Here is a 27,183-nt window from a genome sequence, read left to right on the forward strand (position 1 = left end):
GTTATAAAACATTCTATAACTTAAATAAAATGGTATTTTCAAAAGTTCAAAAAAATAAAAGGTGCATGCAGAATATATCCAAGAGAGCTGGATCAAGATTCGAAACAAGATTTGAACCAATCTTGGCCATGAAATCGGACATTCTATCTTGATTCAAGTATATATTTGAAAGAGCAAGATTCCAACAAAAATTAAGAGTTATGTGAATCGCCACACGGTACACCTGAATTCAAAAATGTTAATTCAAACCAAAATTCAACATTAAATCAAGACAACCTTCAAAAGACAATGTAAAGAACTGATCAGATTTTAAAATTCCCAGACAAAACTTATCCAAACTTTCCTGTATATTCTAGCAAGTAAAATAATGATAGGAGGAGTTTACACTCCTTGGAATTTTTCAAACCATTTTATCTTTGAAAAGTAAAATCATATCAAAGGACATTACTTCAAACTAATATCTTCTCTTTGATATATTAGAGATATGTGGCAATTGCCAAAGTATGCATCATTAATGTTTTTCTCCCCTGATTAATAGTAAATTATATGCCAGTTTTAGAGCTGATGATCCTTTTAGAATGGAATAGTAAAAAACGTTAGCATCACATTGATGCTCCAATTGAGTGTTAAAGGGATAATACCAACAAAGACAATCATAGAGATCCTGCCTGTGGAACCCACGCTAGAATTAATTCATAATGCAAAAGATCATTGCAAGTAGCAGAAGAAAATGAAACATTGAAAGTCATGTCAGTTTGTAAGGTAATATCATATTAAAGAATTCTACAATGTTAAGCTAATGCTCAATAAAATTATTAGTTATTATCAGTTGTCTAGAATCTAAAGTAGATTAAAAAAAAGGTTTGCAGGTTGAGTTTTTTGTTATTTACATAAATAATTAAAAATAATGATGAGAAAACATAATAGAACAACAAAATTAATTCAATTGCAGTTTAATGAGCAAACACACTTAACCCTGTTTCCCTTAAATCTCCAGGCAAGCAGAATTAGCATGCATATGAGAAACACAAGCTCATAGCACAAAAGAAGCCCAATGTAAGACCCTACTTATCATAAATTTTTACAATAAATTTTCCTCCATCAAATCCTTCATTTTATACCTCCATTGACTCTTTGTATATCATTTTAATTCATACAGATAATTGTAAATATTTATTATATAATTATCACTTTTTAGCTCTTAAATATGAAGGTAAAAGAATTAAATGCAGATTCGCTCCACTTAACGTGGGAACTAAATGTCCAATTTTATTTTTGTTTAAGTGAAAATACAAAATTAGTTTGAACACATTTTTTTTAGCTTTAATAAATCTACAAGATTCGCTTTAGAGAATTATTTTGGTTTAAGCAAATTTTACGTCTTTTTTCTTCTCTTTCTTTTTGTGTCTAACATTCTCTTTTCAATCTCCATATTTAATCTTCTTTAACTTTCATACTCAACATTTTTTCTTCTATCGTCCCCAACTCTTCCTCTCTCAATTGTTGGAGTCAAGCACCAGCTCCCTCTTCCCTTCACCTCATGCCTAACTCTTATTTTCTTTTTCACGCTTTCACTCTACCTTATTTATTTCTCCTTCTTTCCTCCATACCCAACTTCCCACCTTTTTCTCCCTCCACTAACACCACCCTTATAACAATGCTCTTCTTATTTCTATCTATCCTCAATTCTCTTTTCTTCTACACCTAACTTCCATATTTTCAAATGTACTTTCACTTAAGTTAAAATTATTTGCTTATACAAAAAAACTAGTTTAAGTTAATTTTATATAAATTTTTTTTGTCATTTTATGCATTTTCGCTTAAGAAAAATGAAATTGAACTTCCAGTTCTCATGTTAATTAAAGTGGATACACATCCAAAAGAATCAGAGTAATTGTCAATCAAAATAAAAAGAAGAATGAATTTATATCTTACATTAAATAATGAATCAAAAGTCAGGACAATAATTCAATCTAAGGATGAACTTAATCAACAAAAAGTTAGGGTTAAAGTTGATTAACTCAATCTAAGGATAAAGAAATATGATAAAAACAAGTGTAAAGACTCAATCAGTAAAAATAAAATAAAATTTTGGTTTAATTTTTAAATATATTTATATTTTAATTTATGTGTAATTTTAATTTTCAAATTTTTTATTATTTACATTGAGTTTTCATAATTTTATAATTATTCAATTTTTAATTTTAAATATTTATTCAATAATCATTAGAAATATAAAAAATGTTATATATCATTAATTTATATAAATTTACAAAATAATCGAATAACAAATTATTTATTATTTTTATTTAAATAGTTCATATACCTTTTTTTATTAATTTATAAAACTCAATAATATGTTACACTTTAATTGAAATTACTGTTAGTTATTGAACAGAATTTGGTGTAAAGAATTAAAAATTAATATATATATATATATATATATATATATATATAAACACTTAAAATTTAACGTAGAATAGGAGTACTAGAAATTAAGCCCACAAATGTTTAAGCACAAGTATTCATTCGAATCCGCGTAAGAAATAAACAAATTTTTTTATTAATATACTATTTAAAACGTAATTTTTAATTTACTTTTTAATAGCTGATTGATTAGTTTTTTAATATAGTTTAAATATTCATTAGAAATTAATGGTAATGCATAATTTTGTATTATGTGTCGTTAGACACATGTTAAAAAATTGTTCGATTATTTTTAAAATGTTAAAACACTTATCTCATGAATTATTTATTTATTTTTAAAATTATTTTAATTAAAAAAACCAGTTTTAAAAAGTATTTAAAATAATTATTGGTGCGAAAATTGGTTGCATTGCAAATATTGAATCCTCGCGCAGTTTTATAATTTTAGTGAGTCTTTTTTCTTTTTGTCCAAAATTTTAAATTTTTTTTACTTCAATGGTCCAAAAATTTCTTATTGTTAGTGTGTTGGAAAATTGGGTCTAAAATAAGAACATAGTAATAATAATAATTCAATAATCAAGTTTTAAACTGTTATATTTATCTATTGATTTTAGATCATGTATATTATTGTTTTAAGTGTCCAAGTGTTACTTTTATTTAGAATATTTGTATTTGAAATGTTTTTTTCTGAAAAATCTTTTAGATAAAAATCAATTAAATAGAATAACAATAAATACTGCTTAATTTTGATATTTGACAAGCATATCAGATTGCATGCATACACCCGAATATTGGTTTTCTTTCAAAGACATCAATGCAGGCTTGGGTCATGGATGCAGCTGATTGTTCAAAAAGAAAATAAGCATGTCGGATAAGTGCTTTAGAATAAAGGGATGAGGTGGACCAAAAGAAAAAGGGACGGTTCTGTTGTAAATATAAAGTTTGATGTAAATTTATTAATAATTTTTAAAAATGTGCCTAAAAATATATAATAACAAATTATTTATAATATTTTTAAAAACAACAAATTTTAATATAAATAATATTGAATATTATACTTGTAATGAAAATATATATTATTATTATTATTATGGAACATCGTTTATTACACGTTAACCATTGACGTAGAGAATAGGTTAGCCACCGATGTAAAACCGACAACGAAAGTCCAAAATAAAAAATGATAAAATCCATCTTAACACGTGCATTTTTCTTTATGTCTGAACATATAAACCTTTTTTAGTAATCTTATAATTCCCTATCAATACTTTCTCCCGCGGATAATTGGAATCACATAATAATCATAATTCATTTTTATTAGGGAAATTATGGGTTGAGCATGAGAAGAGATTTGGAATATATACTTTACGGTTATTGCATGAATTCATCTGTGTGTGATCAAACGACAGCTTCGAGCTTAGCTGCATTCTCTTATGAAGTCGTAAGTATAAATGAACATATTTATTTATTATTGTATTAAAAATATTAAATATATTAAATACTTTTTTATTTAATAATTAGAATTTTTTGTAGGAATAAAAAATAGGAGAATTTGTAATTATTTAAAAATATAAAACAAGTGATTTTACGTTTTGTTGATGATGTGTGGGAAAAAAATAGCAGAACTCGAACAAAATAACGTGTATTGAGAAATCGTATTCAAGATTAATACATAAGCCGAGGTCACGATCCCAATTCCACGGCCCCCCCACGCCTTGTGAACACAATTCTCTCGCCTTAAACCAACAAAGCTTCTTCATTATATATTCCACAGTGTGCCTCAAGTAAAGCAAGATTCCTGTTAGAACCTTTTCACCTTCGTTCAACAAGAATAAAAACTTCACAGCGTAATTCTGCGACAACAAACAGATTAACTTCGAGCGTTTTCTCACGAATTCAACTTTTCATCGCCGCCAAGCACGACTCGTAACAAAATCACGAAAAACGCAACACAAATTCACGATTAACTAAAACGGCAACCATAGCAATTTTTCATTAGGTTTTCTAATTCTAATTCTGACCAGGGATTGAACACAATTATTAATATAAAGAAGAAAATAGTAGAACAGTAATAACAGAGCATAATAGAAGCAGAGATCTGTTTGGGAGAGATTGTGGAAAGTGCCTAGCTAGTAAGACGCAAATCGAAAAGTGCCTAATCTATTTTCCTTCACCATTGCTAGTATTAGCGCAATTGTTGCTCATCATCTGCTTAAACTCAGCGAAGTTGACGTTGCCGTCACCGTCGGAATCGACGGATTTGATCATGTTGTGGCATTCGTCCTCGGAGCACTTCATTCCGAGGCGGTTCAACACCTGGCAGAGTTCCGTGGCGGAGATGAGGCCGTTCTTGTCCTGGTCATAGAGGTCGAAGGCGTTGCGGAGCTCCGAGGCGCTGCCGTCCGCGCTGTCGCTGCGGCAGAAGGCGGCAAACTCGGAGAGGTTAATGAAACCGTCGTGGTCGGTGTCGAGGTCGTCCATGACGCGCTGAAGCTCCTCCACCGGAACGCCGGATCCGAGGGTGCGAAGAGCGTTGTCCAACTCGGAGACGGAGATCTTGCCGTCGCCGTTGGAATCGAAACGGCTGAAGACTCGCTTGAGCTCTTCCATGTCTTGGAGGTAGACGGAGGATTTGGTACTCCCGTTAGGGTTTGAGTTAGTGTCGACGTTCTCCGCTGCGGTTGGATTCGTCGCCATTGTGAGCGTTTGAGAAAGAAAAACGGGGTCGCTTTGTTTTTAACGGTGAATCAAGGAAGGGATCGAAATGAGGAAGTTGAATGAAACGGTGGCATTTGGGGCTTTATATACACATTTTTGGTTTGGATTAATATTCGCGTTGGGGGTGGACGGTGGACCCACTTTTACTGTAAACTAAAAAAATAAATAAAATTGACGATTTTTAAAAGTCTTTGCAGATATTTGTACATGTTTTTTTTAATATGTTTACGACGGATAAATTATAACTTTTCGGGACTTTTTTATAAATAATTTTCAAATTGAATTATATACGTTAAAAAATTATTACAAGTGATTAATGTATTAATTTTAAAAAATAATTACAATTAAATATTATTATTATATTATTTATTAATAAGTTAAAAATTCAATAATGGTAAAAGATAATTATATAAAAATAGAAATAAATATTTTAAATTCTTTTGTAAAAGATATTATATTAAATATCAACAAAAACTACTATAAATAATTATAAAAAAGATAGAAAAAATACGTGAAAAGAAAATAGAAATAAAAAATATTATAAATAATAAAATGTTTACTCCTTTTAATAATTTAATTTTTTTAAAAATATATTTATTACTTTAGCATTATGTACTTAATAATATATAAATACAAATCTAATCTGTTTTTTCACATTATAGTATTAGTAAGGTGCATTTGGAGTATACATTTTGTTTAATAAATTATTTCAAATAAAAAATTTCTTATAAATTAAATTATAATGTGTATTTGAAATAAATGAAAAAATATTAAAACAAAGTATATTGAAAATTTTATTGAAATAAATTAAAAATAATCCATCAGAACCATAAATTATTCTTAAAAGTATGTGTGTGTTCTTTTAAACACCTTAATTTTGGCAAATTCTCAATATTAATATCTACCACATATATTTTTTCCATTTCGAAATAATTGATGAGATTTCATACGTATCATTTTAATGTTTTTTTATTATTTTATCAATAAATATTTGATTAAAAATATATTAATTTTTTATCTTGAAATTATAGTTAATGTTTTTTTTTTTTGTGTAATAACTACGAAAAATGATAGAAATACAAGATAAAGATTTTAGAAAATTTTTATTATATATTATTTCCTAGAGTGTTACCACTTCTTCCTATTTATTTGTCACAGAAAGAAAATGAGTTGTGTTCCTATTTAATAATATCATTTTCCTATATAAAAATATTATATATAACGAATAAAATATTTACATTAGGTACATAGCTTAAAGGTCGAAATAAACCCGAAGGAAAGAGTTGGAAATTTTACTAAATAATTATAATAAAATAATTAAATGTCTAATATATATATATATATATATATATATATATATATATATATATAATATGTTTTCGTTGAACATATAAATGTGAACAGAAACAATTTTATATACTATTTTTTACTCATTTTAGAATTGATTTAAATATTTTTTTATTTGCCTCAAGTTATTTAATATTTTAAAATATTAACTGTTTAATTAATATATTTATTTACTAATAACAGTATTTGCCAACTATTCACTATAGTTTTAATATTATGTGAGGAATACTTTTTACCCGTTAACAACTACACTAACTTCTACATTTTTTATGAGATATTTTAATGAAAATAATTTATCTTAAAACATTTATCATCCTACCCAAAAAAAAAAAAAAAAACACAATTATGGTTATCTAATAGTACTTTCAGTTATTGTTATCTCTATTAAATATTTAAATAAATTCACGGCTATGTTTTAACTCTTGTAAAAATGGTATTTTGGTTAACTAAAGTTACTTTGTCATAATAACTTGTGCAATTAATATTTTTTTTTTACAAAATATGAATTTTGATAAAAGATGAATAACATGTGAAAACACGTTGATTAAAGAAATTAAAATAAAATTTTTTTAGTGTAAAATAAATGTAATTATTATTTATTAAATTTCTAATCAGTTACCGAAAAAAAAAACTATTGTTTTTCAAAACTTGTCATTTTGAAAAATTATGGCTTAGTCAAAATTTTCCAATCATTTACTTCTTTAATAACTGTATAAATAATTTATTCAAATCATCTCAACTAATTAAATAAAAAAGAGAAAGTTAAATAAGAGTATAATAAATTGTTATACTAAGTAATATTTTCTCAATCCCTTTGAAGTTAGTAATATTTTATTTACCAACAATTTAAACATTTTAAAAAAATATCCTTTAAGTTATTAGAAGTTGTTGTTTTATTCTCTTTCTATCTAATCAATAAATCTGCCTCCATTGAAGATGCTTTTAAATTATTAATAAAAAAAAACTTATGAAATATTTTATAAAAGGAAGCATGACAAATTTCCTAAAAGGATATTTCACTTAAGATCAAAAGTAATACTATGATAAATTAACAGTAAATAGAAGAGTGTTGTGTTATATTATTAAAGATTAATCAACAAACAATAGAATAACAAAGATCAAATGAATTTAAAAAAAAACCCACTAACAAAACATTATTCTCTAACACATTATATACGATAAAACTAAAATACATATAGCATTGCAAAACATGACACGTATCATATTTTAAAATATAAGGCTTAGAGAATAAGAATCACTCACGTAAAAACAACACAGTCGTGTTCATAATGTGTTGCAAAGCTTGGAAGGACGACACCTACAATGGATGCTAAATGGCAACATTTGTGAGGCTGCATCGCACGTACAATTTGTAGTTTATTATGTATTTGATTTTTCTGCTTTTTAAAAAAATAGTTAAATTAATTCAGTTAAGCAAGCAATTTTAAATTAATATTCTCTTAATAAATAACTTTTAAAATTATATATTGAGAGAAGGCTTGTCTCAGTGTAAAGTAGGGAAGAACACTAATATAGCCATCATAATAATAATAATCACTTTTATATATTGTGCCATATAAATTTTGCAGCAAATACTTCAACTGTTAATTGGTATTTTAGAAATTAATTTTGATGTGTCCAATAAAACACTTAACCAACCACAAAGATGATTTTACAATTAAATGAATATGCTTTTATGTACAATCAATTTCCTATTGTGAAACATGATTGAAAATAATATATTGAAGTAATATCCAAACGGGCACTTATGTATTTTCTGCTCCAATTAAACATTTTAATCCAGCCCCCTTTCTAAAAGTAAAGACAATGCCAAACATAGTATCTCACAAAAAGAAGATAAAACGACAATAGCTTACAAATCAACCCAAAAAGAAAACAACTTATGACAATGAGGACAAACTAAGAGTAAGTGTTTGACAGTAGCCAGTTAAAAGATGTAATAATTGTTTCTTTAAATCAATTCAATTGATTAACTATAAAGCATGAAATCTGAAGATACAAGTTCGACTGGTTTCCATCATTATTATTATTATTATTATTATTATTCCTTTTCTATATCTCTATTGTAAAAAATTAAAAAATAAATTTAATTAAAAATATATATATCAATAGAGTAAAGATTTGTTAGATTATTATTTAATTATAAATTGTGATATATATGTGATTGAGAATTATTAATTTTTATAATAACTATTTTTAAAGTCACGTTTATGATAGTTTTTAGGTTTAATTGTACTAAAATTTTGAAACTGTCCCTTGTAATGCTATTGAATTTCTTCTACCTCCACAGCTCCTTTGACTCCACAGTCTCCCTCCTCTCTAACGCCTCCACCATGGATCAACAGAAGGAGCAACAACTGTGTTAAATAATTCAACAACACCCAACTGAGAAAGCTTCTCTATCTGAGGAAAATTCACACCCAAGACACAAACTTTGACGGTAAATTCGAGCATTCTCTACAACTGTCATTGCATCCCCTTTTACATACTACTCAATATTGACCTTAGAAGCTCCCATTGGCACTTCCTCCATGATTTCACCTACCTAGTTTTCTACAGTGAGAGAGAATTCATATCCGATAACTTGTAGTTTTCAATCCCACAACATAATCACTCTAAGTAACAACTTTCAAGACGGTATCGTACAAGTTTTTTTCATTTTGGTGAGCTATCTATCTATCATTGAAGTGAAGTGTCATAAATAATAGTGAGATAATAACGTAATAACGTATTAGAATTATATTTGAATATTATTATAAATTAATATTATGATTTGGATATTTGAATGTGTCAATTTATTGGAGAGTTACGGGTAGCCGACGACAAGGGGGTTCGTAGGTGGTAATCCAGGAAATTGTAGAGGTGGTTTTGCGTTCGGTGTGCACTTGCGTTTTGTTTTTAATTTTATTAGTAAATTATTTGTGGACCCTTTTAAAGTGGGTCCACACGGGGGGTAAGAACACGGTTTGAACGCGGTTCTAACTTCAACAGTGAAAAGGATAGTAGCGTCACTCTCGTATTACTTTTATTTTAATATTTTTATTATTAATGAATATATAAAACTAAATTAAAGTTTTGATAATTATTTTAAAATGACAGCAGACATACCTGAAAATAAATATTTTACTTTCATCTGATTTTTCAAAAATAAAATAAAATCTGTTAGTTTCAAAATGGAGAGTTTTCAAATTGAATATTTGAATTTCAACTTTACCTGCCTCATTTTTTAAAAATAAGTTAAATTTAAAACTTAAATTTGATTTATTATTTATTTTTTTAACAATTTTAGATATCAGTTTAGTATTTAATAAATATCTTAATGCTAAAAAGTAAAATAAAATAAAATAAAATATAATTTCACTTATATAGAAATATCTTTGAATTAAAAAAATTATTGTAAAACTGGTATTTTTTTTATATATATTACGATCATTTGTTTGAACTCAAATCTTAATTTTTGGAATTATGTAAAATATTATCATGTGTATATAAAATGATAATAATTACAATTAATAGGGTTAAATTTACAAAGTTTGAGTTTGACTGAGCTTAATTTTAAATTTTAAACTTGTTTGATTAAATAAATAAGCAAATTTATTAAATATTTTATAAACCAAACTTAAATAACTTAGATCTTTACATCTTTACTTTTATATTCTTAATATAATAAATGATTTTAATCAAATTGTATCACATTTAATTACTCAAAAACAGTCCTAAAAACTGATTTAATATTTGGTATAATTCATATAACATTTTTGGTCACGTTATTTATTTTATTTTGTTCTTATTTATATAAAATATTGTATATTTTTATTGTATGAATATAATTTATCTTCAAAAGGAAAAGGGGATTTTATTTATTTTTTGTCAAGAAGAAAAGGGACAACTTCAATCATGGATTGAAACCCACGAGCTCCACTGTAAGCTTTTATGACGAGGGTCCATCAGTTCATTAATCATAGAACTTCGCAGGAGGACGATACTCAAATGGAGTCCATTACTATTCGTGTTTATTGGGCCCAATATCAGGCCCATCTTTTGAGCCGGCCCCAAACTAATGACTTTAGTGGGAAAAAATAAAGTGTTTGCTATGATACTTAAATTTAAGAGTATATCCTTTTTAGACAGACAAATCTAATTTATTAGATGTTTTAAAAATTATAAAATATTTAACATCTTTTTCAATTAAACTACTAATTTCACTTTCTATTAACATAAGATTAATAGTAATAATTGATTTACGGAAAAAATATCAAACCTTTTTAATTACTAAGCATATAGAAAATTTTACAAATAATATTTAATGAACTATAATTTTTAAATAATAATAATAAATTATTTTATTAATAAAAAAGTCTCTTTTTTAAATTTGCTTTAGGTCCTAAAAACTCTTGAGCCTCCATTGATCTCATAAAACTTCCTTTTTTTCTGAACTGTTATTTTTTTAAGAAAAGATTATACAAGTTGATTAAAACTGAAAATATTTGTGTCACGCGACAATATTAGTAAGGGGTTCACAACATCTTAATCACGTTAATAAAAATTAACCAATCATTAATGAGAAGAACATGCACTTTTCCAAACTCTGGTTAAGTTGGTTTATTTCATTGTAGCTCTAAAAGCCAGTTTGGTGACAAATACATTTAAATAATTGAATCTGGTAGGATTAAACATGGATTTCAAGGTTAAATCAAAGGAGTGCTATATTGTGAGATATTTAGGACAGACATTTTGACAGCAAAAGCAGTGGTGATGCTGAAGTTTAGAGCTAAGTTTTGTGGTTGTTTTATGCCGAAGTTGGTGTGCTTGTGTCCAGGAATGCTCAAGTTAATTAAACTCAGATGTGGTGGAAAGCAATTGATACAATTCCTTGCTCTTTTACCGTTTTCTGCAGCATAAGCCATGCTCAGTTTAGTCGATTTAGAATCCGATATAGCACCTACGTCCATTCCTTGTTACAATGATCCTACTATCAGCACTAAACCAATAATAGGCTCCTGCTATTAGTTATAATTGCTATAGTTCATCAACATCATCAAACACTGCTTCTTTACTTTAGAGATGCCTCTGTAGTTAGTAGATGTCGTCCTACACAATATGTTTGAACTCACGATATATACTACTTAATGAACAGAGAGAATATATCCAGCATTATCAACTGACTTTACTTTTTCTTGTGCCCGAGAATTGGACAAAGTCACTCAATATCAAAGGTATATATGTAAGAATTAAAATGTTGAGTCAGTGTGTTCTCAAATCGAATGAAGTCACATTTCACCGTTTCTCTGACAACAAAGGCGATGGGTGGCATATATGGGAAAGATCCCACATAATAAAATTCTTGAGAACAACTAGGAACAGACTAATGGCAAAATAAAAGCTGTGATTTAACTTTTAATAAAAGTTTTATAACCATGTGACAGTGTTTTAAGGGGTTTTTCCACTACTAAAAATTTGCAGGGTCTAACAAATTATGATAGATAATTCAACTTAAAGCTTAATAATGCTTTGAACTATCAGGTTGCTCTAGCAAGGTAAACTAAACATTTCTTCTAATTGAGGAACAACCATTACCGACAGGCATTACCAGCATCTCATGGAAAGGAACTAAGAACTTTAACAGACAATCACAACTACACTGTTCTGCTCCTTAAAATCAGCCGTAATTAACTATCTAGTTATTATCAAAAGAACAGTTGAAGACGCCTTTTGTTTTAAAATTAATTTAAGCACTTTTTCATGAAGTCTTACACTTTTTCATGAAAATAAATGACTTAGATTAATTTAAGCACTCATCTCAATTAACATTAATTTGTTTGAATTTTATTATGCTTAAACCTTAAGCTTAATGTGTACAAATGTTCAACTATAAACTCACTAGATTTTAATAACTAGACGTTGCTTTCGACGTTGAGGGCATCGATCTACAATTCCTCAAGTTCTTTATCCAATTCTGGAGGTAGGGTACATTAAGAATCTGAAGCTAGATTGAGTCCAAGGTCCAAACAGAAAAGGATTCATGATATCCATATGTTTAGTTCCGTTTATTATAATGCGAAGATAATATATTTAAGGTGAGAGTGTGCAAAATCCATGTATATCATAAGTATCGGCTCTCATGCCAAGTAGACAAATTGGCATCGCATTTGCGAAATAGACAAAATCATGAACCTATTAGCGATGAATAAACGTACGAATCCATTACACGCATGTGGAAATAAAAACAGAATGGATGGAGATTAATGATATAATGCCAATGTGGCACCCTTAACGCACCTTCACAAAAAAAGGGTAATATCCAATTATATAACCCGTAAAACCAAGACCTTCCATTGTGCCACACCATTCCCGTCACATAGCATAGATTATAGATAGATCCAAGATTGTCCAAGCCCACTAGCCCCGTGAATACTTAATAAGAACCAAAGCTCAACTACCATACAATATCAATTGTCATACAGAGGAAAACATTACAAAATATCTAATACCCATAAGCACAAAAGTGTGATACCAAAGTAAGGAATGAAATGTAAAATATTAAAATATTATAATATAAGCCTAGCTAGCTAATTAAGACGATGGATGAATAGTTGGGTTCAGCGATGATGGGGGCAGAAAGTGACCAAATAGTTAGCTCTAGTGCAAGTAGCAATGCTGGTGGGGTCATCATAGGCATAGGAGTAAGCCTTAGGGCACGCGGTCTTGAAGATCCTGGAATAGGCCGTGGGCCTGCAGGCCTGTGGGCTTCCATAGGGACCAGTGCAACAGTACCTGGGGGAGTTAAAAGCTGAGCAAGCGCTCTTGCAAGCGACCACGCGCTTCTTGTCGCGTGATCGCACCTGCAGGCCCACTGGGCACATGGTGTTGAGGTCGCTGACGCAGCCCGCGTAACTGCACTTACCAGATCCCTTGAAAGGGGTGATGGAGATGGGGAGGTTGTAACCGTCGACGAGGCTCACGTCGTAGAAGTCTTGGTCGTTGCCCAGGGTGAACTCCGCGAGGGTGGCCGGCGGGGTTCCGCCGATGCCGTTGCAGAAGAGGGAACCGCCGCAGTCTCCGGTGGCGCATCGACCGCGTCCAGAGGCGTCGAAGGTGCAGCCATGGCGGCCCCAGAAGCGGCCCGACCACAGGGCCGGGAGTTGAAGAGAGTAAGCCTTGTTTGGTGGAAGCTTAAAGCCTCCACGGGCCAGAACGGGCTTTCCAGCGCCGGGCTGGATCCCGGGCCACACTGGGTACTGGCATTTGTTGTATAGTATTACTGATGCTGCTGAAACCTTTATCACTGTTCACATCAACGAACAACACACATTGATCTTTGGTTTCATCTTTTCAAGTAGATCCCATAGAAACAAAGCAATGTTTTTTAAGGTTAAGAATGTGTGCGAGAGGGAATGAGAGAACAGTACCTGGAATGTAGGAGAGGAGGATGGTGCTGAGGAAGAGAGCGGTGAGAAGGAGTCCGGGCATTGAGGCCATGGAGGAGGATGGAGTGGGCTGGGCTTGGGCTATGTCCTCCCTGTTTTGCTTATTAGTAAGTGGAGCAAAGGGTTGGCTTTTTATAGAGAGAAATGATGGGGTTTTGGGTTTGATTGGTACAGAGTAAATAACGAGTGAATGAATGAAGTGGGTTGAAATGCGGGCCCTGTAGGAATATGTATTATGTTGAATAAAATGAGCAACGACAGCTTTTATAAAGTGCAAAAATGGGCTTCCTCACTCACTCTCACTGAGTCACTGCTGTCAAGTTTCTTTCTAGTGTTTCTTTTTTAACCTTAACCCCACATGAAAACTATGAAGAGAGAAGAGGCCGTTGAGTATATAGAAGGGTGTGATTTGGGAGAAATGGAAAATGGTTTTGGTTAATGGTCAGGTCCCGAGGTAGAACTGTCAGTGAGAGAGAAGAGAGGGAGTGGGGAAGGGAAGGTTTGTCCTCATTTCAGAACAATAGATAGAATATAGAGATGCCTCATCGATTATGCTCTCTCATAAGTGCAAACCACTCCCAACCCATTCCAAAAACTCCCCTTCTTTTTTCCACGTAAATCTCATTAACTCTCTCAGAATCTTTTCCAACACTGTACCTGCCACTGGAAACAGGATATTCACAACGTGATAACATCATGTTGAGATTGAAAAAGGAACAAAATAAACAAACAAACATTGAGTCATTGTTTTTTGAAAAATAAATTGTGTCATGCATTCTTATTTCCTAAATATTTTATAAAATCATTAACTATACTAATTATATTATAGTTATTAATTTTGCTAACAAAAAATATTTTATTTGTTAATTTTTAATTCAATTAAAATTTGTAAGAAATCAACTATTCAATCAATCCAAATCACATTTAATTATATTATATTATATTTTTTAAAAAATAAAAACATTTTGTTAATATAAGTAGTGCTAATCAATTCTTCTAAATTATCTTTAATTGTGTAATCTTGTACCTATGCCGTTTTTAAATTCTTCTTATTTTGTTACATATTCTACTCATTCACGTGCTTGTTCTGCTGAAAATATGCTAAAAACCACTTCTCACCTCATTACACCAGCCATTACTCCCCATCCTAAGCAGCGCCTAAAATTAGAACATACCCAGCCTACTTCCTCCTTCATTTGTTCATGGGATATCACAACTATAAATCTTAATTTTATAATTGGATCAGATAAATTTTTTATTCAAAATTAAGTTAATTAAAGTTAAAAACACTTTTAAGTGTAATTATATGACGATAGTAAAATTATAATAAATAAAAATAAAAGATTATCAAATTTTTATAGTTTTTAGATAATAAAAAAAATTTAATAATAAAATTATTATTTTTTGTTTAAATTTAAGTATTGCTATCCAGTGTCTTAAGAATATTAGTTAAAAATTTAAAAATAATAAAATTATGCTGTACTACATTAAAATTTATAAAAATCATGTTTCTAAAATATATATATTTTTATTTATTAACTAATATTTTAATTGTTAACGTTTACCTTAATCTTAACTCTATGTAAAACTCCTAGTTATATTAAATTTGTCTAGTGAACTGCAACCCACTGATTATTTGTCCTTCAATTTTACCCGATAGCTTTCTTTTTATTAGAGCTTCTAATACACGCTTCTCCTTTTAATTTCTCAAATACTATTGTCTTCCTTTTATGTTTAAAAACTTAAATTTAAGTTTGTTGAACATTCTGAGTGGGTTTAAAAATTAAATCCATTTGTTCTCCCTTTGCATCTTATCTACAGCTAAGGTCAACAAGATGATGGACAAAGGCATTGTTAACGAAAACTTCAATGAATGAAGTTATTGGAACAAGATAAAAGAGAAACCACAAAAACAAAAAGCAGATTTTTTAATACTTTATCTGGGTTTGTGTTTTTCTAATTTTCAACTTGTGTTTCTTGCTTCATAGATTATTATTATATCATTCTTATATGTGTTTATTGTTAGATACAATGCTCAAATTTCAAAGTAGCACTCCCTTTGTTGGAAGGAAAATAATGGAAATGGCATGGGATGACAATAGAGTTGTGAATAAGGATCAACAGAAGTTATGCAAGCAATCATTCAAAAGCAGCAGATGACTTTAGTTTAAGATGAACAGTATATTAGAAATAACAAAAATTATTTTATAAGTTAAACAAATTATATTTTCAAATTTTACAGAAATCTAAGAGAAAACTAAAAAAATAGACAAACATGAATTATTTTTAATTAATAAAAAGATTATTTATTTTTTATATTTTTATAATTATTTCTCTATAAATTTATCTGGACTTGGAGTGTCAAAAAAAGTTTTTTGATACATTTAAATAAGATGAAATTGAATTTTGATGTGTTTGAGTTTGTTGAATTAAATTTATTATATATTCAAACTCACATAAAATAAAGTTTGAACTGTTATTTTAAAAATTTAAATAATTATGAATCTGTAAAACACGACTTAATATATATTCGCTGTTCATGTCAAGTTAAATCGTATAATTTAAGTTAATAACTTTAAATAAATTATAATAACTTTTTATTAAATTAATTTTATTATAAATATACTTTAAAAAATTAACAAAAAGTATGTTATTTATATTTATTTTAAAATATAATTTATAAAAATAATTTTTTTAGAACTCAGTTTTATAATCTATGAAAATACTGCATTTTATTGCTACTAACGTTGGTAGTATGAAATCAATGCATTCTCTCTTTAGGTCCTTAATTTTTCACTTCAAAACATTGAAATTATTTTGGATATTCCTGTTTGAAAATAAAGTTAAATTATATTAAAATTATAAAATAAAGTAAACTAACAAATTTGTTTATAATTTAAAAAACCACTAATATTTTCAAAAGATTACTTAATGTACAGAATATTTGAAATTAAGAATTTTGGAAAGGCGCGTGAGAAAATAGTTACATGGAGTCTCCTACAATGTACAGAACAAAACATTGAGCGCTGAGTCTAATGTCTGGTACAAATCAGATAGGAATGGCACGCGCTCATGCATGCACGTTCGTCACACTGTCCGGTTCAGTCGGTGAAAATCTTGGAATGAGGTGGGTTGTACGGTTAGGATGATTTTGTGTTACACAATGCCGAAACAGCACGTCAACACATACATTATAGTTTTGTCGTTTAATAGTTCGAGTTGTGAGTTGTGACGCATAGACTCTATCATATTGAAATTGTTGTCGTTTACTTTGCAGGGGTTACAGAGATCTACTGGTAAATTATTAGTGAATAAAATTGATTTTATACTCATTGAGGCAGAAATTATTATTAAATAAAAGGTTAAGTTAAAGAGAAATTAGACAGTGCTCAAGGCAAAAAGGCAATGGCACAAGATGAAGCCTGCACAGTGTTAACACATGTAAGTCTTATACTGTTTGAGGTAAAAGAAAAATATTGGGAACAACAACTTTCTCTTCAGCTACTTGTGTCCAGAAAGTCAAATATGCCAATCACATGTAACTTCTTGTTCATAATTAGCCCTAAATTGATGCTCAATTTGTAGCATCCCTAAAATATCAATAATAATATTAGCAATAATAATCTTACCCAAGTTCAAACCAAAAAGTCACAGTAGTCAAAGAAAAGTTGAAATAGAAAAACCGAAAATGCTTTTCATATGTTGTCAATGTTACACTATTCCGTTTTGAAGAACTTTTATCAACGGTTACTTAACGTTCGGTAACTTTTATAAACTTTAGCAAAAGTCATCATAGCCTATGGCAAAGCAGATTAAATGCGTTGTTATATTAATGGCTAACCCTCGTTTTTTATTTTCAAAATAAATATACTTGTTTAATAGCATTGACAAGAAAAAAAAAATTATATAATCATTTTGTTTCTCAGTAAACATGTGTATAATAAGGCAAAAAAAACTTTGGAAAATGTTTTATATATACGATGAATGACCAGGTAAATATTTCATATTTTTATTATTTTGCCTTTATTACACAATATGATGAACTTAATTAAATAATTATCCAAAATTTCTCATATTTATTGTTATAAAAAAATTGCTAACGTAATGAAGTTTGATTATGCTACAAAGGTTGAAGAATGGCCCAACTCGTTTTTGGTCATGCTACTTAGCCCAACTGAAAATGTAAGATTAGATGCCTCACATAGAAGTGGGTCATAATCGAGCCCAGAAATGAAATGCAATAATTTGAGAGTACTAGAATCTCACAAACAAGAAAATGGGAGCATATGAAACAGACAAAGCAATGCATGGAGTTGAGTTGAATGGCTATTTGAATTAAATTAAATGGGAGCATATGAAACAGACAAAGCAACAAAAGAAAATGTATTCTCTCTGAGTCCCTATTGTTTGTGGACTTTGCTTTTATAGCGATGGATCTCTGGCTGGCTTGGATTTTTGTTTTCGCAGCAGTGAACTAGATGCTGTAGGGACTAAGAGAGTACCAAATAGGTAGGTGAGGAACAGAGAAAAACCAGCTTGGAAATTACCCTTTTATACAAACTATTATTACAGTTATTTTGCACCCACAAAATACCACCCGTGATCACTGATCTGTATCTCAAGATATTATAATCAAATTCACACTTTGTTATGTTACCCAATCTCTTTTCATTCCCCTATTATACGCCATGGCTTGGTGATTGGTGAATAGCAACAAAACATATTTGGCGTTTCAGTGTGGATGAAATCATCCTCCACTTCAAAAGTTCATTTTTACTTTAAAAGACTCAGCAAAAAACAAACAGCAGAAAAATATTCTATTGTTTAAGTAGCCATTGCCAACATGCTTCTGATGTTTCACAATTTTTTCTTTCCTAACAAAACTGATTATATAATGCCAAATCCGAGTGTTATGATTGATAAACGTATAGATGAAACTATCATTAATGATATCATATGGTTTAAATCTGGGCCTATAAACGAAACATGCAAATATATGGTCCAATTTGTGAAACTTCTAGTGCATGCATATTGTTTAAATTATGGTCCCCCACTCACGGCTTCAATGGCTGCAGAGGGAATATTTTGGCCTTCTTTTACCCTGGTGATGCTTGACGCCTCTTGAGTGACACGTCCTAATCTTAGCCCTTAAGGATTTTGAAAGGTGGAATGGATCATACCCTAATGTAATAAGCTATACCTTAAGATACAGCTAGGCAAATGGTGACAGGTTCAGCTATACCCATTGATGATGAAACAATCATCAGGATTTGTTGTATGTTAGGTGTTTCATATTTACATTGGACTTTCTTTTCTTATTTCTCTTGCAATATATTAAAAATTAGTCAATCTTTTTCATAAATAAATAAAGCGAATAAATTTTATGTTGTGTTGATTAGTGTCTTGTATTAATGTCTCAGAATTCATACTGTGAGCAAATAAGGCACTTCTTGTATCTTAATTTATTCAAGAGAAATAATATTTCAACTGTGTATACAAACAAATATAATCAAGTTCAAGAAGTGTTGTGTAGCTTTAGATGGTTAGCCTTGGTAGAGGTTTGGAATATAGACAAGTTATAACGAGCACTTTTAACTAACAAAGTAGTACATGGACAAACTATATTTCATGTTACAATTCTTACACTCAGTATATTGTCGCTGTTGAAGGATGATACGTGGATATACTCTTCGTAAAGCTCAAATTCTACTGACTATAAAAGCATTACTATTTAACTCGGAAATGAATAATAATAATAATAATAAACACAGCATGTATTAAAACTTGCCAGTGTAATTTAAATCATCTTTCATTTGAATTCATGAACTTTACTTTAAATGCACCCGCTGTTCCCCAATTTGGTGCATTGATGTGATTTCTTTAATGTCATAAATTGGACTACAGAGTTTACTCCACCAGAAACATTGATTGTAATGTACAGCATAATGAAACAGCATTTTTTCCAGGTATGCAACAAAAGTACAAAATAATTCTCCAACCCATGCTCATAGTTACTTCAACATCCTAGTCTGTCACATCTTATTCCCATTTCGGATACTATGTCTCAAATCAAACCCTCACATCAAATTCCTTATACATTCTTTATTTAAGTCATCCCTCCCTTCCCCCATTCCCTTTCCCGTTTCTCTCTTCATATCAGAAGCAACATGTATACATATATATCAAGTTACTTAAATAAGGCCTATAAAAACTAAACCCCTTAGATTTAAATACTCTTTTTGATTCAACCAACATAGTCCAAATGCATTTTAAGGCAAAATACCTCATTCAAACTGAGTGTCCTATTACAGCACCAATTTCTTGAAACTTAACATCAATAACAATAACAATAGTGCTATTTTCCAACAAAATACAATATGTAAACACAGCCCCATCATTTTACATACACAGCAAGTTTTTTTTTGTTTTTTTTTTATCTCTAATCAGTTCTTCAATGGAAGGAACTCAAAAAACTGGCTGGGAGCATTCATTGCTGAAACTGATGTGTCTGTCTCTTTCTGTTGGTTAATGTTATCGCTGCTTTCATCCCCATTCCTTGTTGGGAAAAGCTGAAGGGTTTGAGATTCCACACAATTAGCATCCTGAGTGTTGATACTGCTTAAGTGTATAATACCATTTTCTCTGTGAGGAGAGATAAAGAAGCTGAGATCATGGTTCTTAATGAGTTTTGGGTCCATTACTCTTGCTGTTACTGTGGTTGTGGTGGCCATGCTAGTAGTAGAGATAATAGGAGGTGTGTTTATGAGGTGGGGTGTAACTGTAGGAGGAGAAGGACAAGATAACTGCATCATATGCCACGTGGCATTCCTTTCCATAAAGTTTCTTCTTTGTTGTAATTCTCCTTCATCGAATTGGAGCCATCCATCTGTTCTACTATCTGCAACCGCTGCTTTTGCTGCCCTTTGTATTGAAACAGATTCCTGAGGAATTTAAATAAAGGGCATGCAAACTCATGAAAACCTCAACATGTGTGGTAAAAAACCAAAAAACCACAGGTAAAAAAGGCATTGGGAGTGCACAGTTTTCAAATGGGCACACTCCAAGTTTGTATTTTCAAATAAAGGTACATGGTCTGAGAAGTCAAATTAAAGTAGGGTGAGAGTTGTCTTTTCCACCATCAATATGGGTGCTCAATTCCATAGAATATTATGGAGTTGTCCAAAAGCTACTGGCCTAAATGACATGAATATGCACAAGCCCCAAAAGCCCAGCTAAGTTTCATAACAGCAGCCCCGACAGAAAGGAAGGAATGCAGCTTTTAGGCCCTTTTCATTTCCCAACAAACAAAGCTTTTGTTAGGGTCCTTTCTCTAGCTAGCTACTAGCTAGTGCATATCTTTCTTTCTATAACGTTTCCAACATCAACATGATTCTCTAGTAATCATATGCAAATAATTAATCAGTTTGCTTAATGGATCCTTAAAGTATATATTCCTTAAAGACTTTTGGCGATTAAGTGAATCCCAAGTTGAGAAAAAAAATGAAAGAAAAAGGATTAGTCCATGAACAAGGACAAAGACAAAGCAGGATATAGAATAATAGACCTCTGCAAGAGTACTGCAGTTTGTAGAGGGTGCCCAGTTCTTGGTCTGTTCAACTTCAAACACTGTCCTACTTGCGCCTGCAGACAAAAAGAAAAACAAAAAAGAATATAACTTTACATCCATCTCAAGCAACAATCCTAATGAGAAAAAAAAAGAAGCAACACATGTAATAGTAATACGGATCTACACCAAACCAAACTCAATTGTAAAAAAATAAAAAAAAGAAGGAGCCATTAGCCATGCATTACAAAACAGAGGCATCAGAACCTCCTTTTTTTTTTTTTTTGTCTTTTTTATACAAAGAAACAATTATATATGGAGATAATTATGTTATGTTATGCTATGTGGTTTTTATTTACCCAAATCTTTCTTTTCAAGAGTACTATCAAAGTCACGGGTGTGATGACCCTCGGCAGCTGATTCCATTTGACGGCGGCGTTTTTGCCTTTCTCTTGCTTTGTGATTCTGAAACCAATAGAAAACATTCTTCCCTTCAATTTTTCCAAACCTCCTAAGCTGTGCCGTGATTTGCTGGATTTGCTCCGCAGATGGTGTTCTTGTTCCTCTTCTGTACAATTCCTCCAATGCTCTAAGCTGTTCCGGGGTTGGATTCCACCTTGAACTCACCACAACCGGTGGGGTGTTGAACTCTCTCTTCCCTTGCTCAGCCACTGATGCTAAAACAAGAAACTTTTTACACACCATGTCTCACATGCATAACATGACAAGCACATGCAAAAACTGGAGACAAAAACAGCATACCCAGATTGTGATATTGTGAGAAGAAATCGTTGCCATGATGAATCCGGCTCAAACAAGGAGTGTTTGTGGTTGAAGTGTTGTTGGGAGAAGTAACTGGCCTTGGCATGAGAGGCCTGAGTTTTCTTCCATTGAATGCATAATCAGCCATGTTGAATTCGCCTCCTTCATTATAACCTACCATCCACATTGCTGCAGGACTTGATAAAAACCAAAAGCTAGGGTTTCTTTTTTTCACTCAGCGTGTTCAGTGCTGGGGTGATGGTAGGTGGAAAAGGCTTTATAAACAGCAGAATGAACCTAGCAGCTATATATAGTATAAGAAAGCAATGAAGTGAAAGATATGTAATAATTAAGGGGAATGGAAAGGAAAAGTGGGAGTGCTTTGATGGAATTTTCTTTGGTTGTGAGTTGGGTAGTGGGAATTGAAATGGTGGAGTACTAGAATGGAGAGAAAAATAAAAAGGATGGTTGGGGTTGGGTGTGTGTGTAGGGTAGAGCATGCAAGATTGTGATGTGAAGGTGGCCCAAAAAATGGTAACGCCTAGCTACTTGAAATGAAAAGTAGACAAGGCTTATATATGGCATAGGTTGATGCTAACAAAGAAGTGAAGGCCATGGTTGAAAGTGAGTTAGTTGAAGCTGAAACTGTGAAGTATTTTGTGTCTGAGACATTCAGAGATGGGGATTGATCACTCTCTCACTAGCATATGGGGGGAGAGAGAGAGAGAGAATGGTGTTGGTTTAATATGGGACAAAGTGAGGGGGACATGAGGTTGACTAGGCTATTTAGAGAGAGAAAATGGGAGAGAGGACAAAGGCAAAAAAGAAAAGCAAAGAAGGGAGTCAGTGAGGAAGCGTGGAATTCTGGGAGATTTTTGGGAGTAGCGAATGAAAAACGACGTGACGATCATGAGGGTTATCATGAGCCTCATCACCCCTTCTCTTTTCCCTTCTCTCATTTATTGTTCTCTTCACGTCTCGTGCCTTTCACACTAATTCTCAATCCGAACTGCCCCTCTCTCCCTCTCTGCTCCTTCTTAACCTTTTCTTTGTCTAATATGCTGTCCATCCCCTCTCTCTCTCTCCCACCCCCTCTGCAGATCTACTGTACGGATTTCTCTCTCTCAAATCTTCATTTTTCACCGCCTTATGTTCCACAACATTTGTATTTTGATTCCCACTAGTTAAATTAAAATAATTTACGTGTTACATTAAGTAAATAAATTAATAATAAGGAATATATAAACCAAAGTTTTGAGGAGTTGCGTATGTAATTATGATGAAATCCGATAGCTATATGGAAGCCAGACATGATCATAAATTTACACCCTTGAGGGTGGAGGTAGGAAATTAGAAAAATTACTGCATGTTACCACCCATTTGGAATCTTCTTTGCATGGTCCAGACCCATTTATTGGATTAAATTGATCAAGGAGGGGTTGTACTGTAATAAGCAAATCTGTCCATGTCCTCTCTGTGCGTGGCTTGGCTTGGTTTGCATCTACCTCTGTCTCTCTCTCACACTGTTTGCCTCTTAGGTATAACCCCTTGGTCATTATGAAGGAATGACTCAATTCTCGAGTTAGTGAGCAAGTCTGTCACGGCTGATATAGAATTTGAAAGCTATAATTGATTAATTATTTCTAGCTTTTCGTTGGGTAGAGGGCCTACATCCTGCAAATTCTGAATCCCTACTATTTGTATGTCTGTTATTTATGAGATGTGCATGCAAAATATGTAATGAGAGTACCATGCAAACTACAGAACAATGCATCCACTATCTACTGTGAGTCTGTAATGTTGTGCATTTTCTTACCACTGCTGTGCCAATAAAAGCCCTAATCAGTTGTCATTTCTGGCTAGGGAAAACCAAACCAAAACCACCCACCTAGCTAGTCAAAACTTTGGTATTGGCCCCTTAAACTGTTCTGTCCTCTAGGCTTCAGCTCCAATTAGTCAATGGCGAGAGTTCGGAGCCATGTGTATGGGAATGTTTTCTTCTCCAAGGATGTCTCGTCTTTTAGTACGTTTAAACTATAATAAAACAAACCCCATAACTAACATATCATCAATCTACCCAACTAGTCATGTCATAGTTAATGTGTTCTTTTTTATTTTTGGTATATATCTTCATAACGGAATATATATCAAACATAATGTTACCCCCGTGAATCTTCATCATTCACATATATGGCTTCTTGCCTACCCGTCGTGGAATCATGCCAACTTTCAAACTACTCTTTCTTCCAATCTGCAAAACGTGCAACTTGTTTACGACTTAAAACAAATCAAGATTATATATGATTGGTATGTGTTATGGGAAAAGGATAGATGAAGAAAATAAGGTGAAAAGGCAAAATAAGTGCATGTATTTTCAGTTAAAACTTGGAAGCAAGGAAGGACTAGGAATTAACAAGAACAACTTCTGATTCTTCGATAATTAGAGCAAGTATGTATCGTTTTAAAAGTTAAGCCGAATATTTGAAACATGATTGTATACATGTCCACATATACACGCATCGGCATGCATTGTTTTCATAAAAATTCAGGTGACACTGGTCTTAGTCTTACTCAAGAATTTCTCTATTTCCCAAGAGTATAGTAAGAGACTCTCAATCTTGCAACGACAAAACATGATGAAAGCAATCACACTCGAAGGGACAAGGATTCAGAGGGAACAGCTAGAGCTTTTCCCCCGTAAAGGGAAAAAGGACTGTAAAAAATTAAAGATTTTTCATTATAAAATATTATTTAAATCATTTTTTCTTTTCAGCGTGTACTCCTTCTTCCATCCCAGACATAGCATAGTTTTTGTTCCCTTCACCCCGTCCTAGTCTCCAAGTAATTCTTCGCAATACAAATTAATATAATAGCGTTTGCACACTGAATTGGATTCCTTTTCCTTCTTACTTGTTATGTTTCAGCATATACTTTACATATACTTTACATATACTGTTTATGTTAATGTATTGACGTGTTATACTATCAAATATATTAACGGTTATTTTAATTTCTGTTAAAAATATATAATAAAAAGTAATAAATAATAAGTTATTTATTAAAAAAATTATAACATTTAATATTGTAAAAAAAGTAGGTCTTATAATTTTAATAAAAAATTATATAGTGTGTAGTTTAGACGTATATTAAAAAAATTGATATACTAATTATGTACTTTATATAAACTAATTAGCACAAAAAATTTAACTTTTTCTTTTCTTATCTGTCCTTCATATTATGAATAGTAATGAAAAATCATGCTTCGAAGAAGAGAGATAAACATTTTTCGTGATAAAATTCAAAACATTTACTTTTAAGTAGATATTAAAATAAAGTTATGATGATATAAAATGTTAATATAATTTTTATTATGTTACAGGTTGATCACTCTCCTCATATAAATTTATTCACTACTTTTGCTATCTTAATTTTAACTTTTTCATTTAGCAAAAATTAACTAACATGTTCTTTTATTAATCATATCACTGACATTTTTAAAATTTCCAAAATTGTTTTCTTCTAATTTATTATTGTTTTAAAACTATATACTTCAAAAACTGTAGAAAAAACTGTTTAAATTTTATTTGTCATTATATTTTTTTAATGTATGGAAGCCCTTTGTATCTAAATATTTTTAATTGCATTAATGTGTCATCACCCATGAAAATAATTACAGTATTGTACCGAAAAAATGATGATTTTTTTTTTGCACGGTTTGAGAAATGATTGTGATGTTGTCCTGTATAATTATTTCGATCCTTTCCAATTTGATCAAGAATGTTCCACTCTATGCTTGTATACATAAATCTGATGGACTATATATATATATAAAATGTAACATATGATGTTTTAAAAATATAAATAAATAAGTGAAAAATATTATATATATATATATATATATATATATTTATTTATTAACTCAATAATCAGAGCTGATTTTGAAAACGGACAATCAGCTGTTACTTTGTGGATTTATGGACACACATTTTCATTGATTGTATCTGTCGACATATTTGTCACAATCTGTAATATGTTTAGGTTAGACAAAAAGTTTTCGCTAGGAATAGAGTGTAATGAAGTTCTTGTTATACACTAATTATGTATATTTTGTGTTTATCATGCTTTTAATTAACGTGATATATAGGATTATTAATAAAATTTAAAAAAATGGAACCAAACGAAGCATGAAAATTTAAACAAAGTATATACATATTATAGTATGGCTTGATTTGGGTTTAAAAATGGTTCAAAATTTCTGAATAGAGAAGAATATTTTCTACTAGTTTGAAATCCTTGATATCTGAAAGTTAAAAAAACATGTTAGATTAAAACTAATATAATTTGAATATGGTAAACTTATTTAAGATGTTGAAATTCTTGCTGTGTCTTTTCATTGATAAGTCTTAAACTTCAAATCTTATTTAAAAAATTTGCTATTTTCATCATTTAAACCAATAAGCATTAGTTGAGTAGGTATGACCAAATGTGGTCTTAAAAAGCACGTGTTACCCAGATTTTGAAGAATGACACGGTCAAGGTTAATTAGAAAACTATTTACCTCTCAATATAGTTTTGAAGCAACTTATATTTTATGTTGTTTACATTTATTTAATTTATCAATGCAACAGAGTGACAGTGTACATGTATTGTATTATATGAACATTTTAAATGCAAGCTTGCTCCTCTGACGCACGAGAGTTATTGGCCTTAACTTTTGTTCTTATCTATCCAATGTGTAGGGGGGAAAAAGACATGTTTTCACGTGTTAATGTATCCAATAAGAAAATACTATAGTATAGTTGCATTACATTAAATTCAATTAAAATTCTTTTCATTTAGTAATGTCTTTTAATGAAATTGAAAGTGTTATTAACCTTATATTAATAATTAATTAAGTGACATACTGAAAGCATTTTC

General features: G+C 30.8%; 3 protein-coding genes across 4 annotated transcripts; all 3 read right to left on the reverse strand.

The window, feature by feature from the left end:
• Positions 1–4,055: 4,055 nt before the first annotated feature.
• Positions 4,056–5,196, reverse strand: LOC113855437 (probable calcium-binding protein CML26). The gene has a single exon (XM_027487080.1). The coding sequence runs from the start codon at positions 5,122–5,124 to the stop codon at positions 4,588–4,590; it is 537 nt and encodes a 178-aa protein (XP_027342881.1). The 5' UTR covers positions 5,125–5,196; the 3' UTR covers positions 4,056–4,587.
• A 7,634-nt stretch (positions 5,197–12,830) lies between these two features.
• LOC113854407 (thaumatin-like protein) lies at positions 12,831–14,130 on the reverse strand. 2 transcript variants are annotated; one of them, XM_027485366.1, is made up of 2 exons: positions 13,923–14,130; positions 12,831–13,798 (listed from the first exon to the last, which is right to left on the reverse strand). In XM_027485366.1, exons 1-2 carry the CDS (start codon positions 13,990–13,992, stop codon positions 13,113–13,115), a joined length of 756 nt encoding a protein of 251 aa, XP_027341167.1. In that variant the 5' UTR covers positions 13,993–14,130; the 3' UTR covers positions 12,831–13,112. The 2 variants fall into 2 exon arrangements, with proteins under 2 accessions (XP_027341167.1, XP_027341168.1); XM_027485367.1 differs by having other exon boundaries at positions 12,831–13,790; positions 13,918–14,081.
• Positions 14,131–20,383: 6,253 nt separating this feature from the next.
• Positions 20,384–22,453, reverse strand: LOC113854406 (WUSCHEL-related homeobox 1). The gene is made up of 4 exons (XM_027485365.1): positions 22,267–22,453; positions 21,864–22,181; positions 21,505–21,581; positions 20,384–20,881 (listed from the first exon to the last, which is right to left on the reverse strand). The coding sequence occupies exons 1-4, from the start codon at positions 22,451–22,453 to the stop codon at positions 20,384–20,386; spliced, it is 1,080 nt and encodes a 359-aa protein (XP_027341166.1).
• Between the last annotated feature and the right edge of the window lie 4,730 nt (positions 22,454–27,183).

This window comes from Abrus precatorius, unplaced genomic scaffold (assembly GCF_003935025.1).
Source record: "Abrus precatorius isolate BTA unplaced genomic scaffold, Abrus_2018 Scaffold11, whole genome shotgun sequence".
NCBI lineage: Eukaryota > Viridiplantae > Streptophyta > Magnoliopsida > Fabales > Fabaceae > Abrus > Abrus precatorius.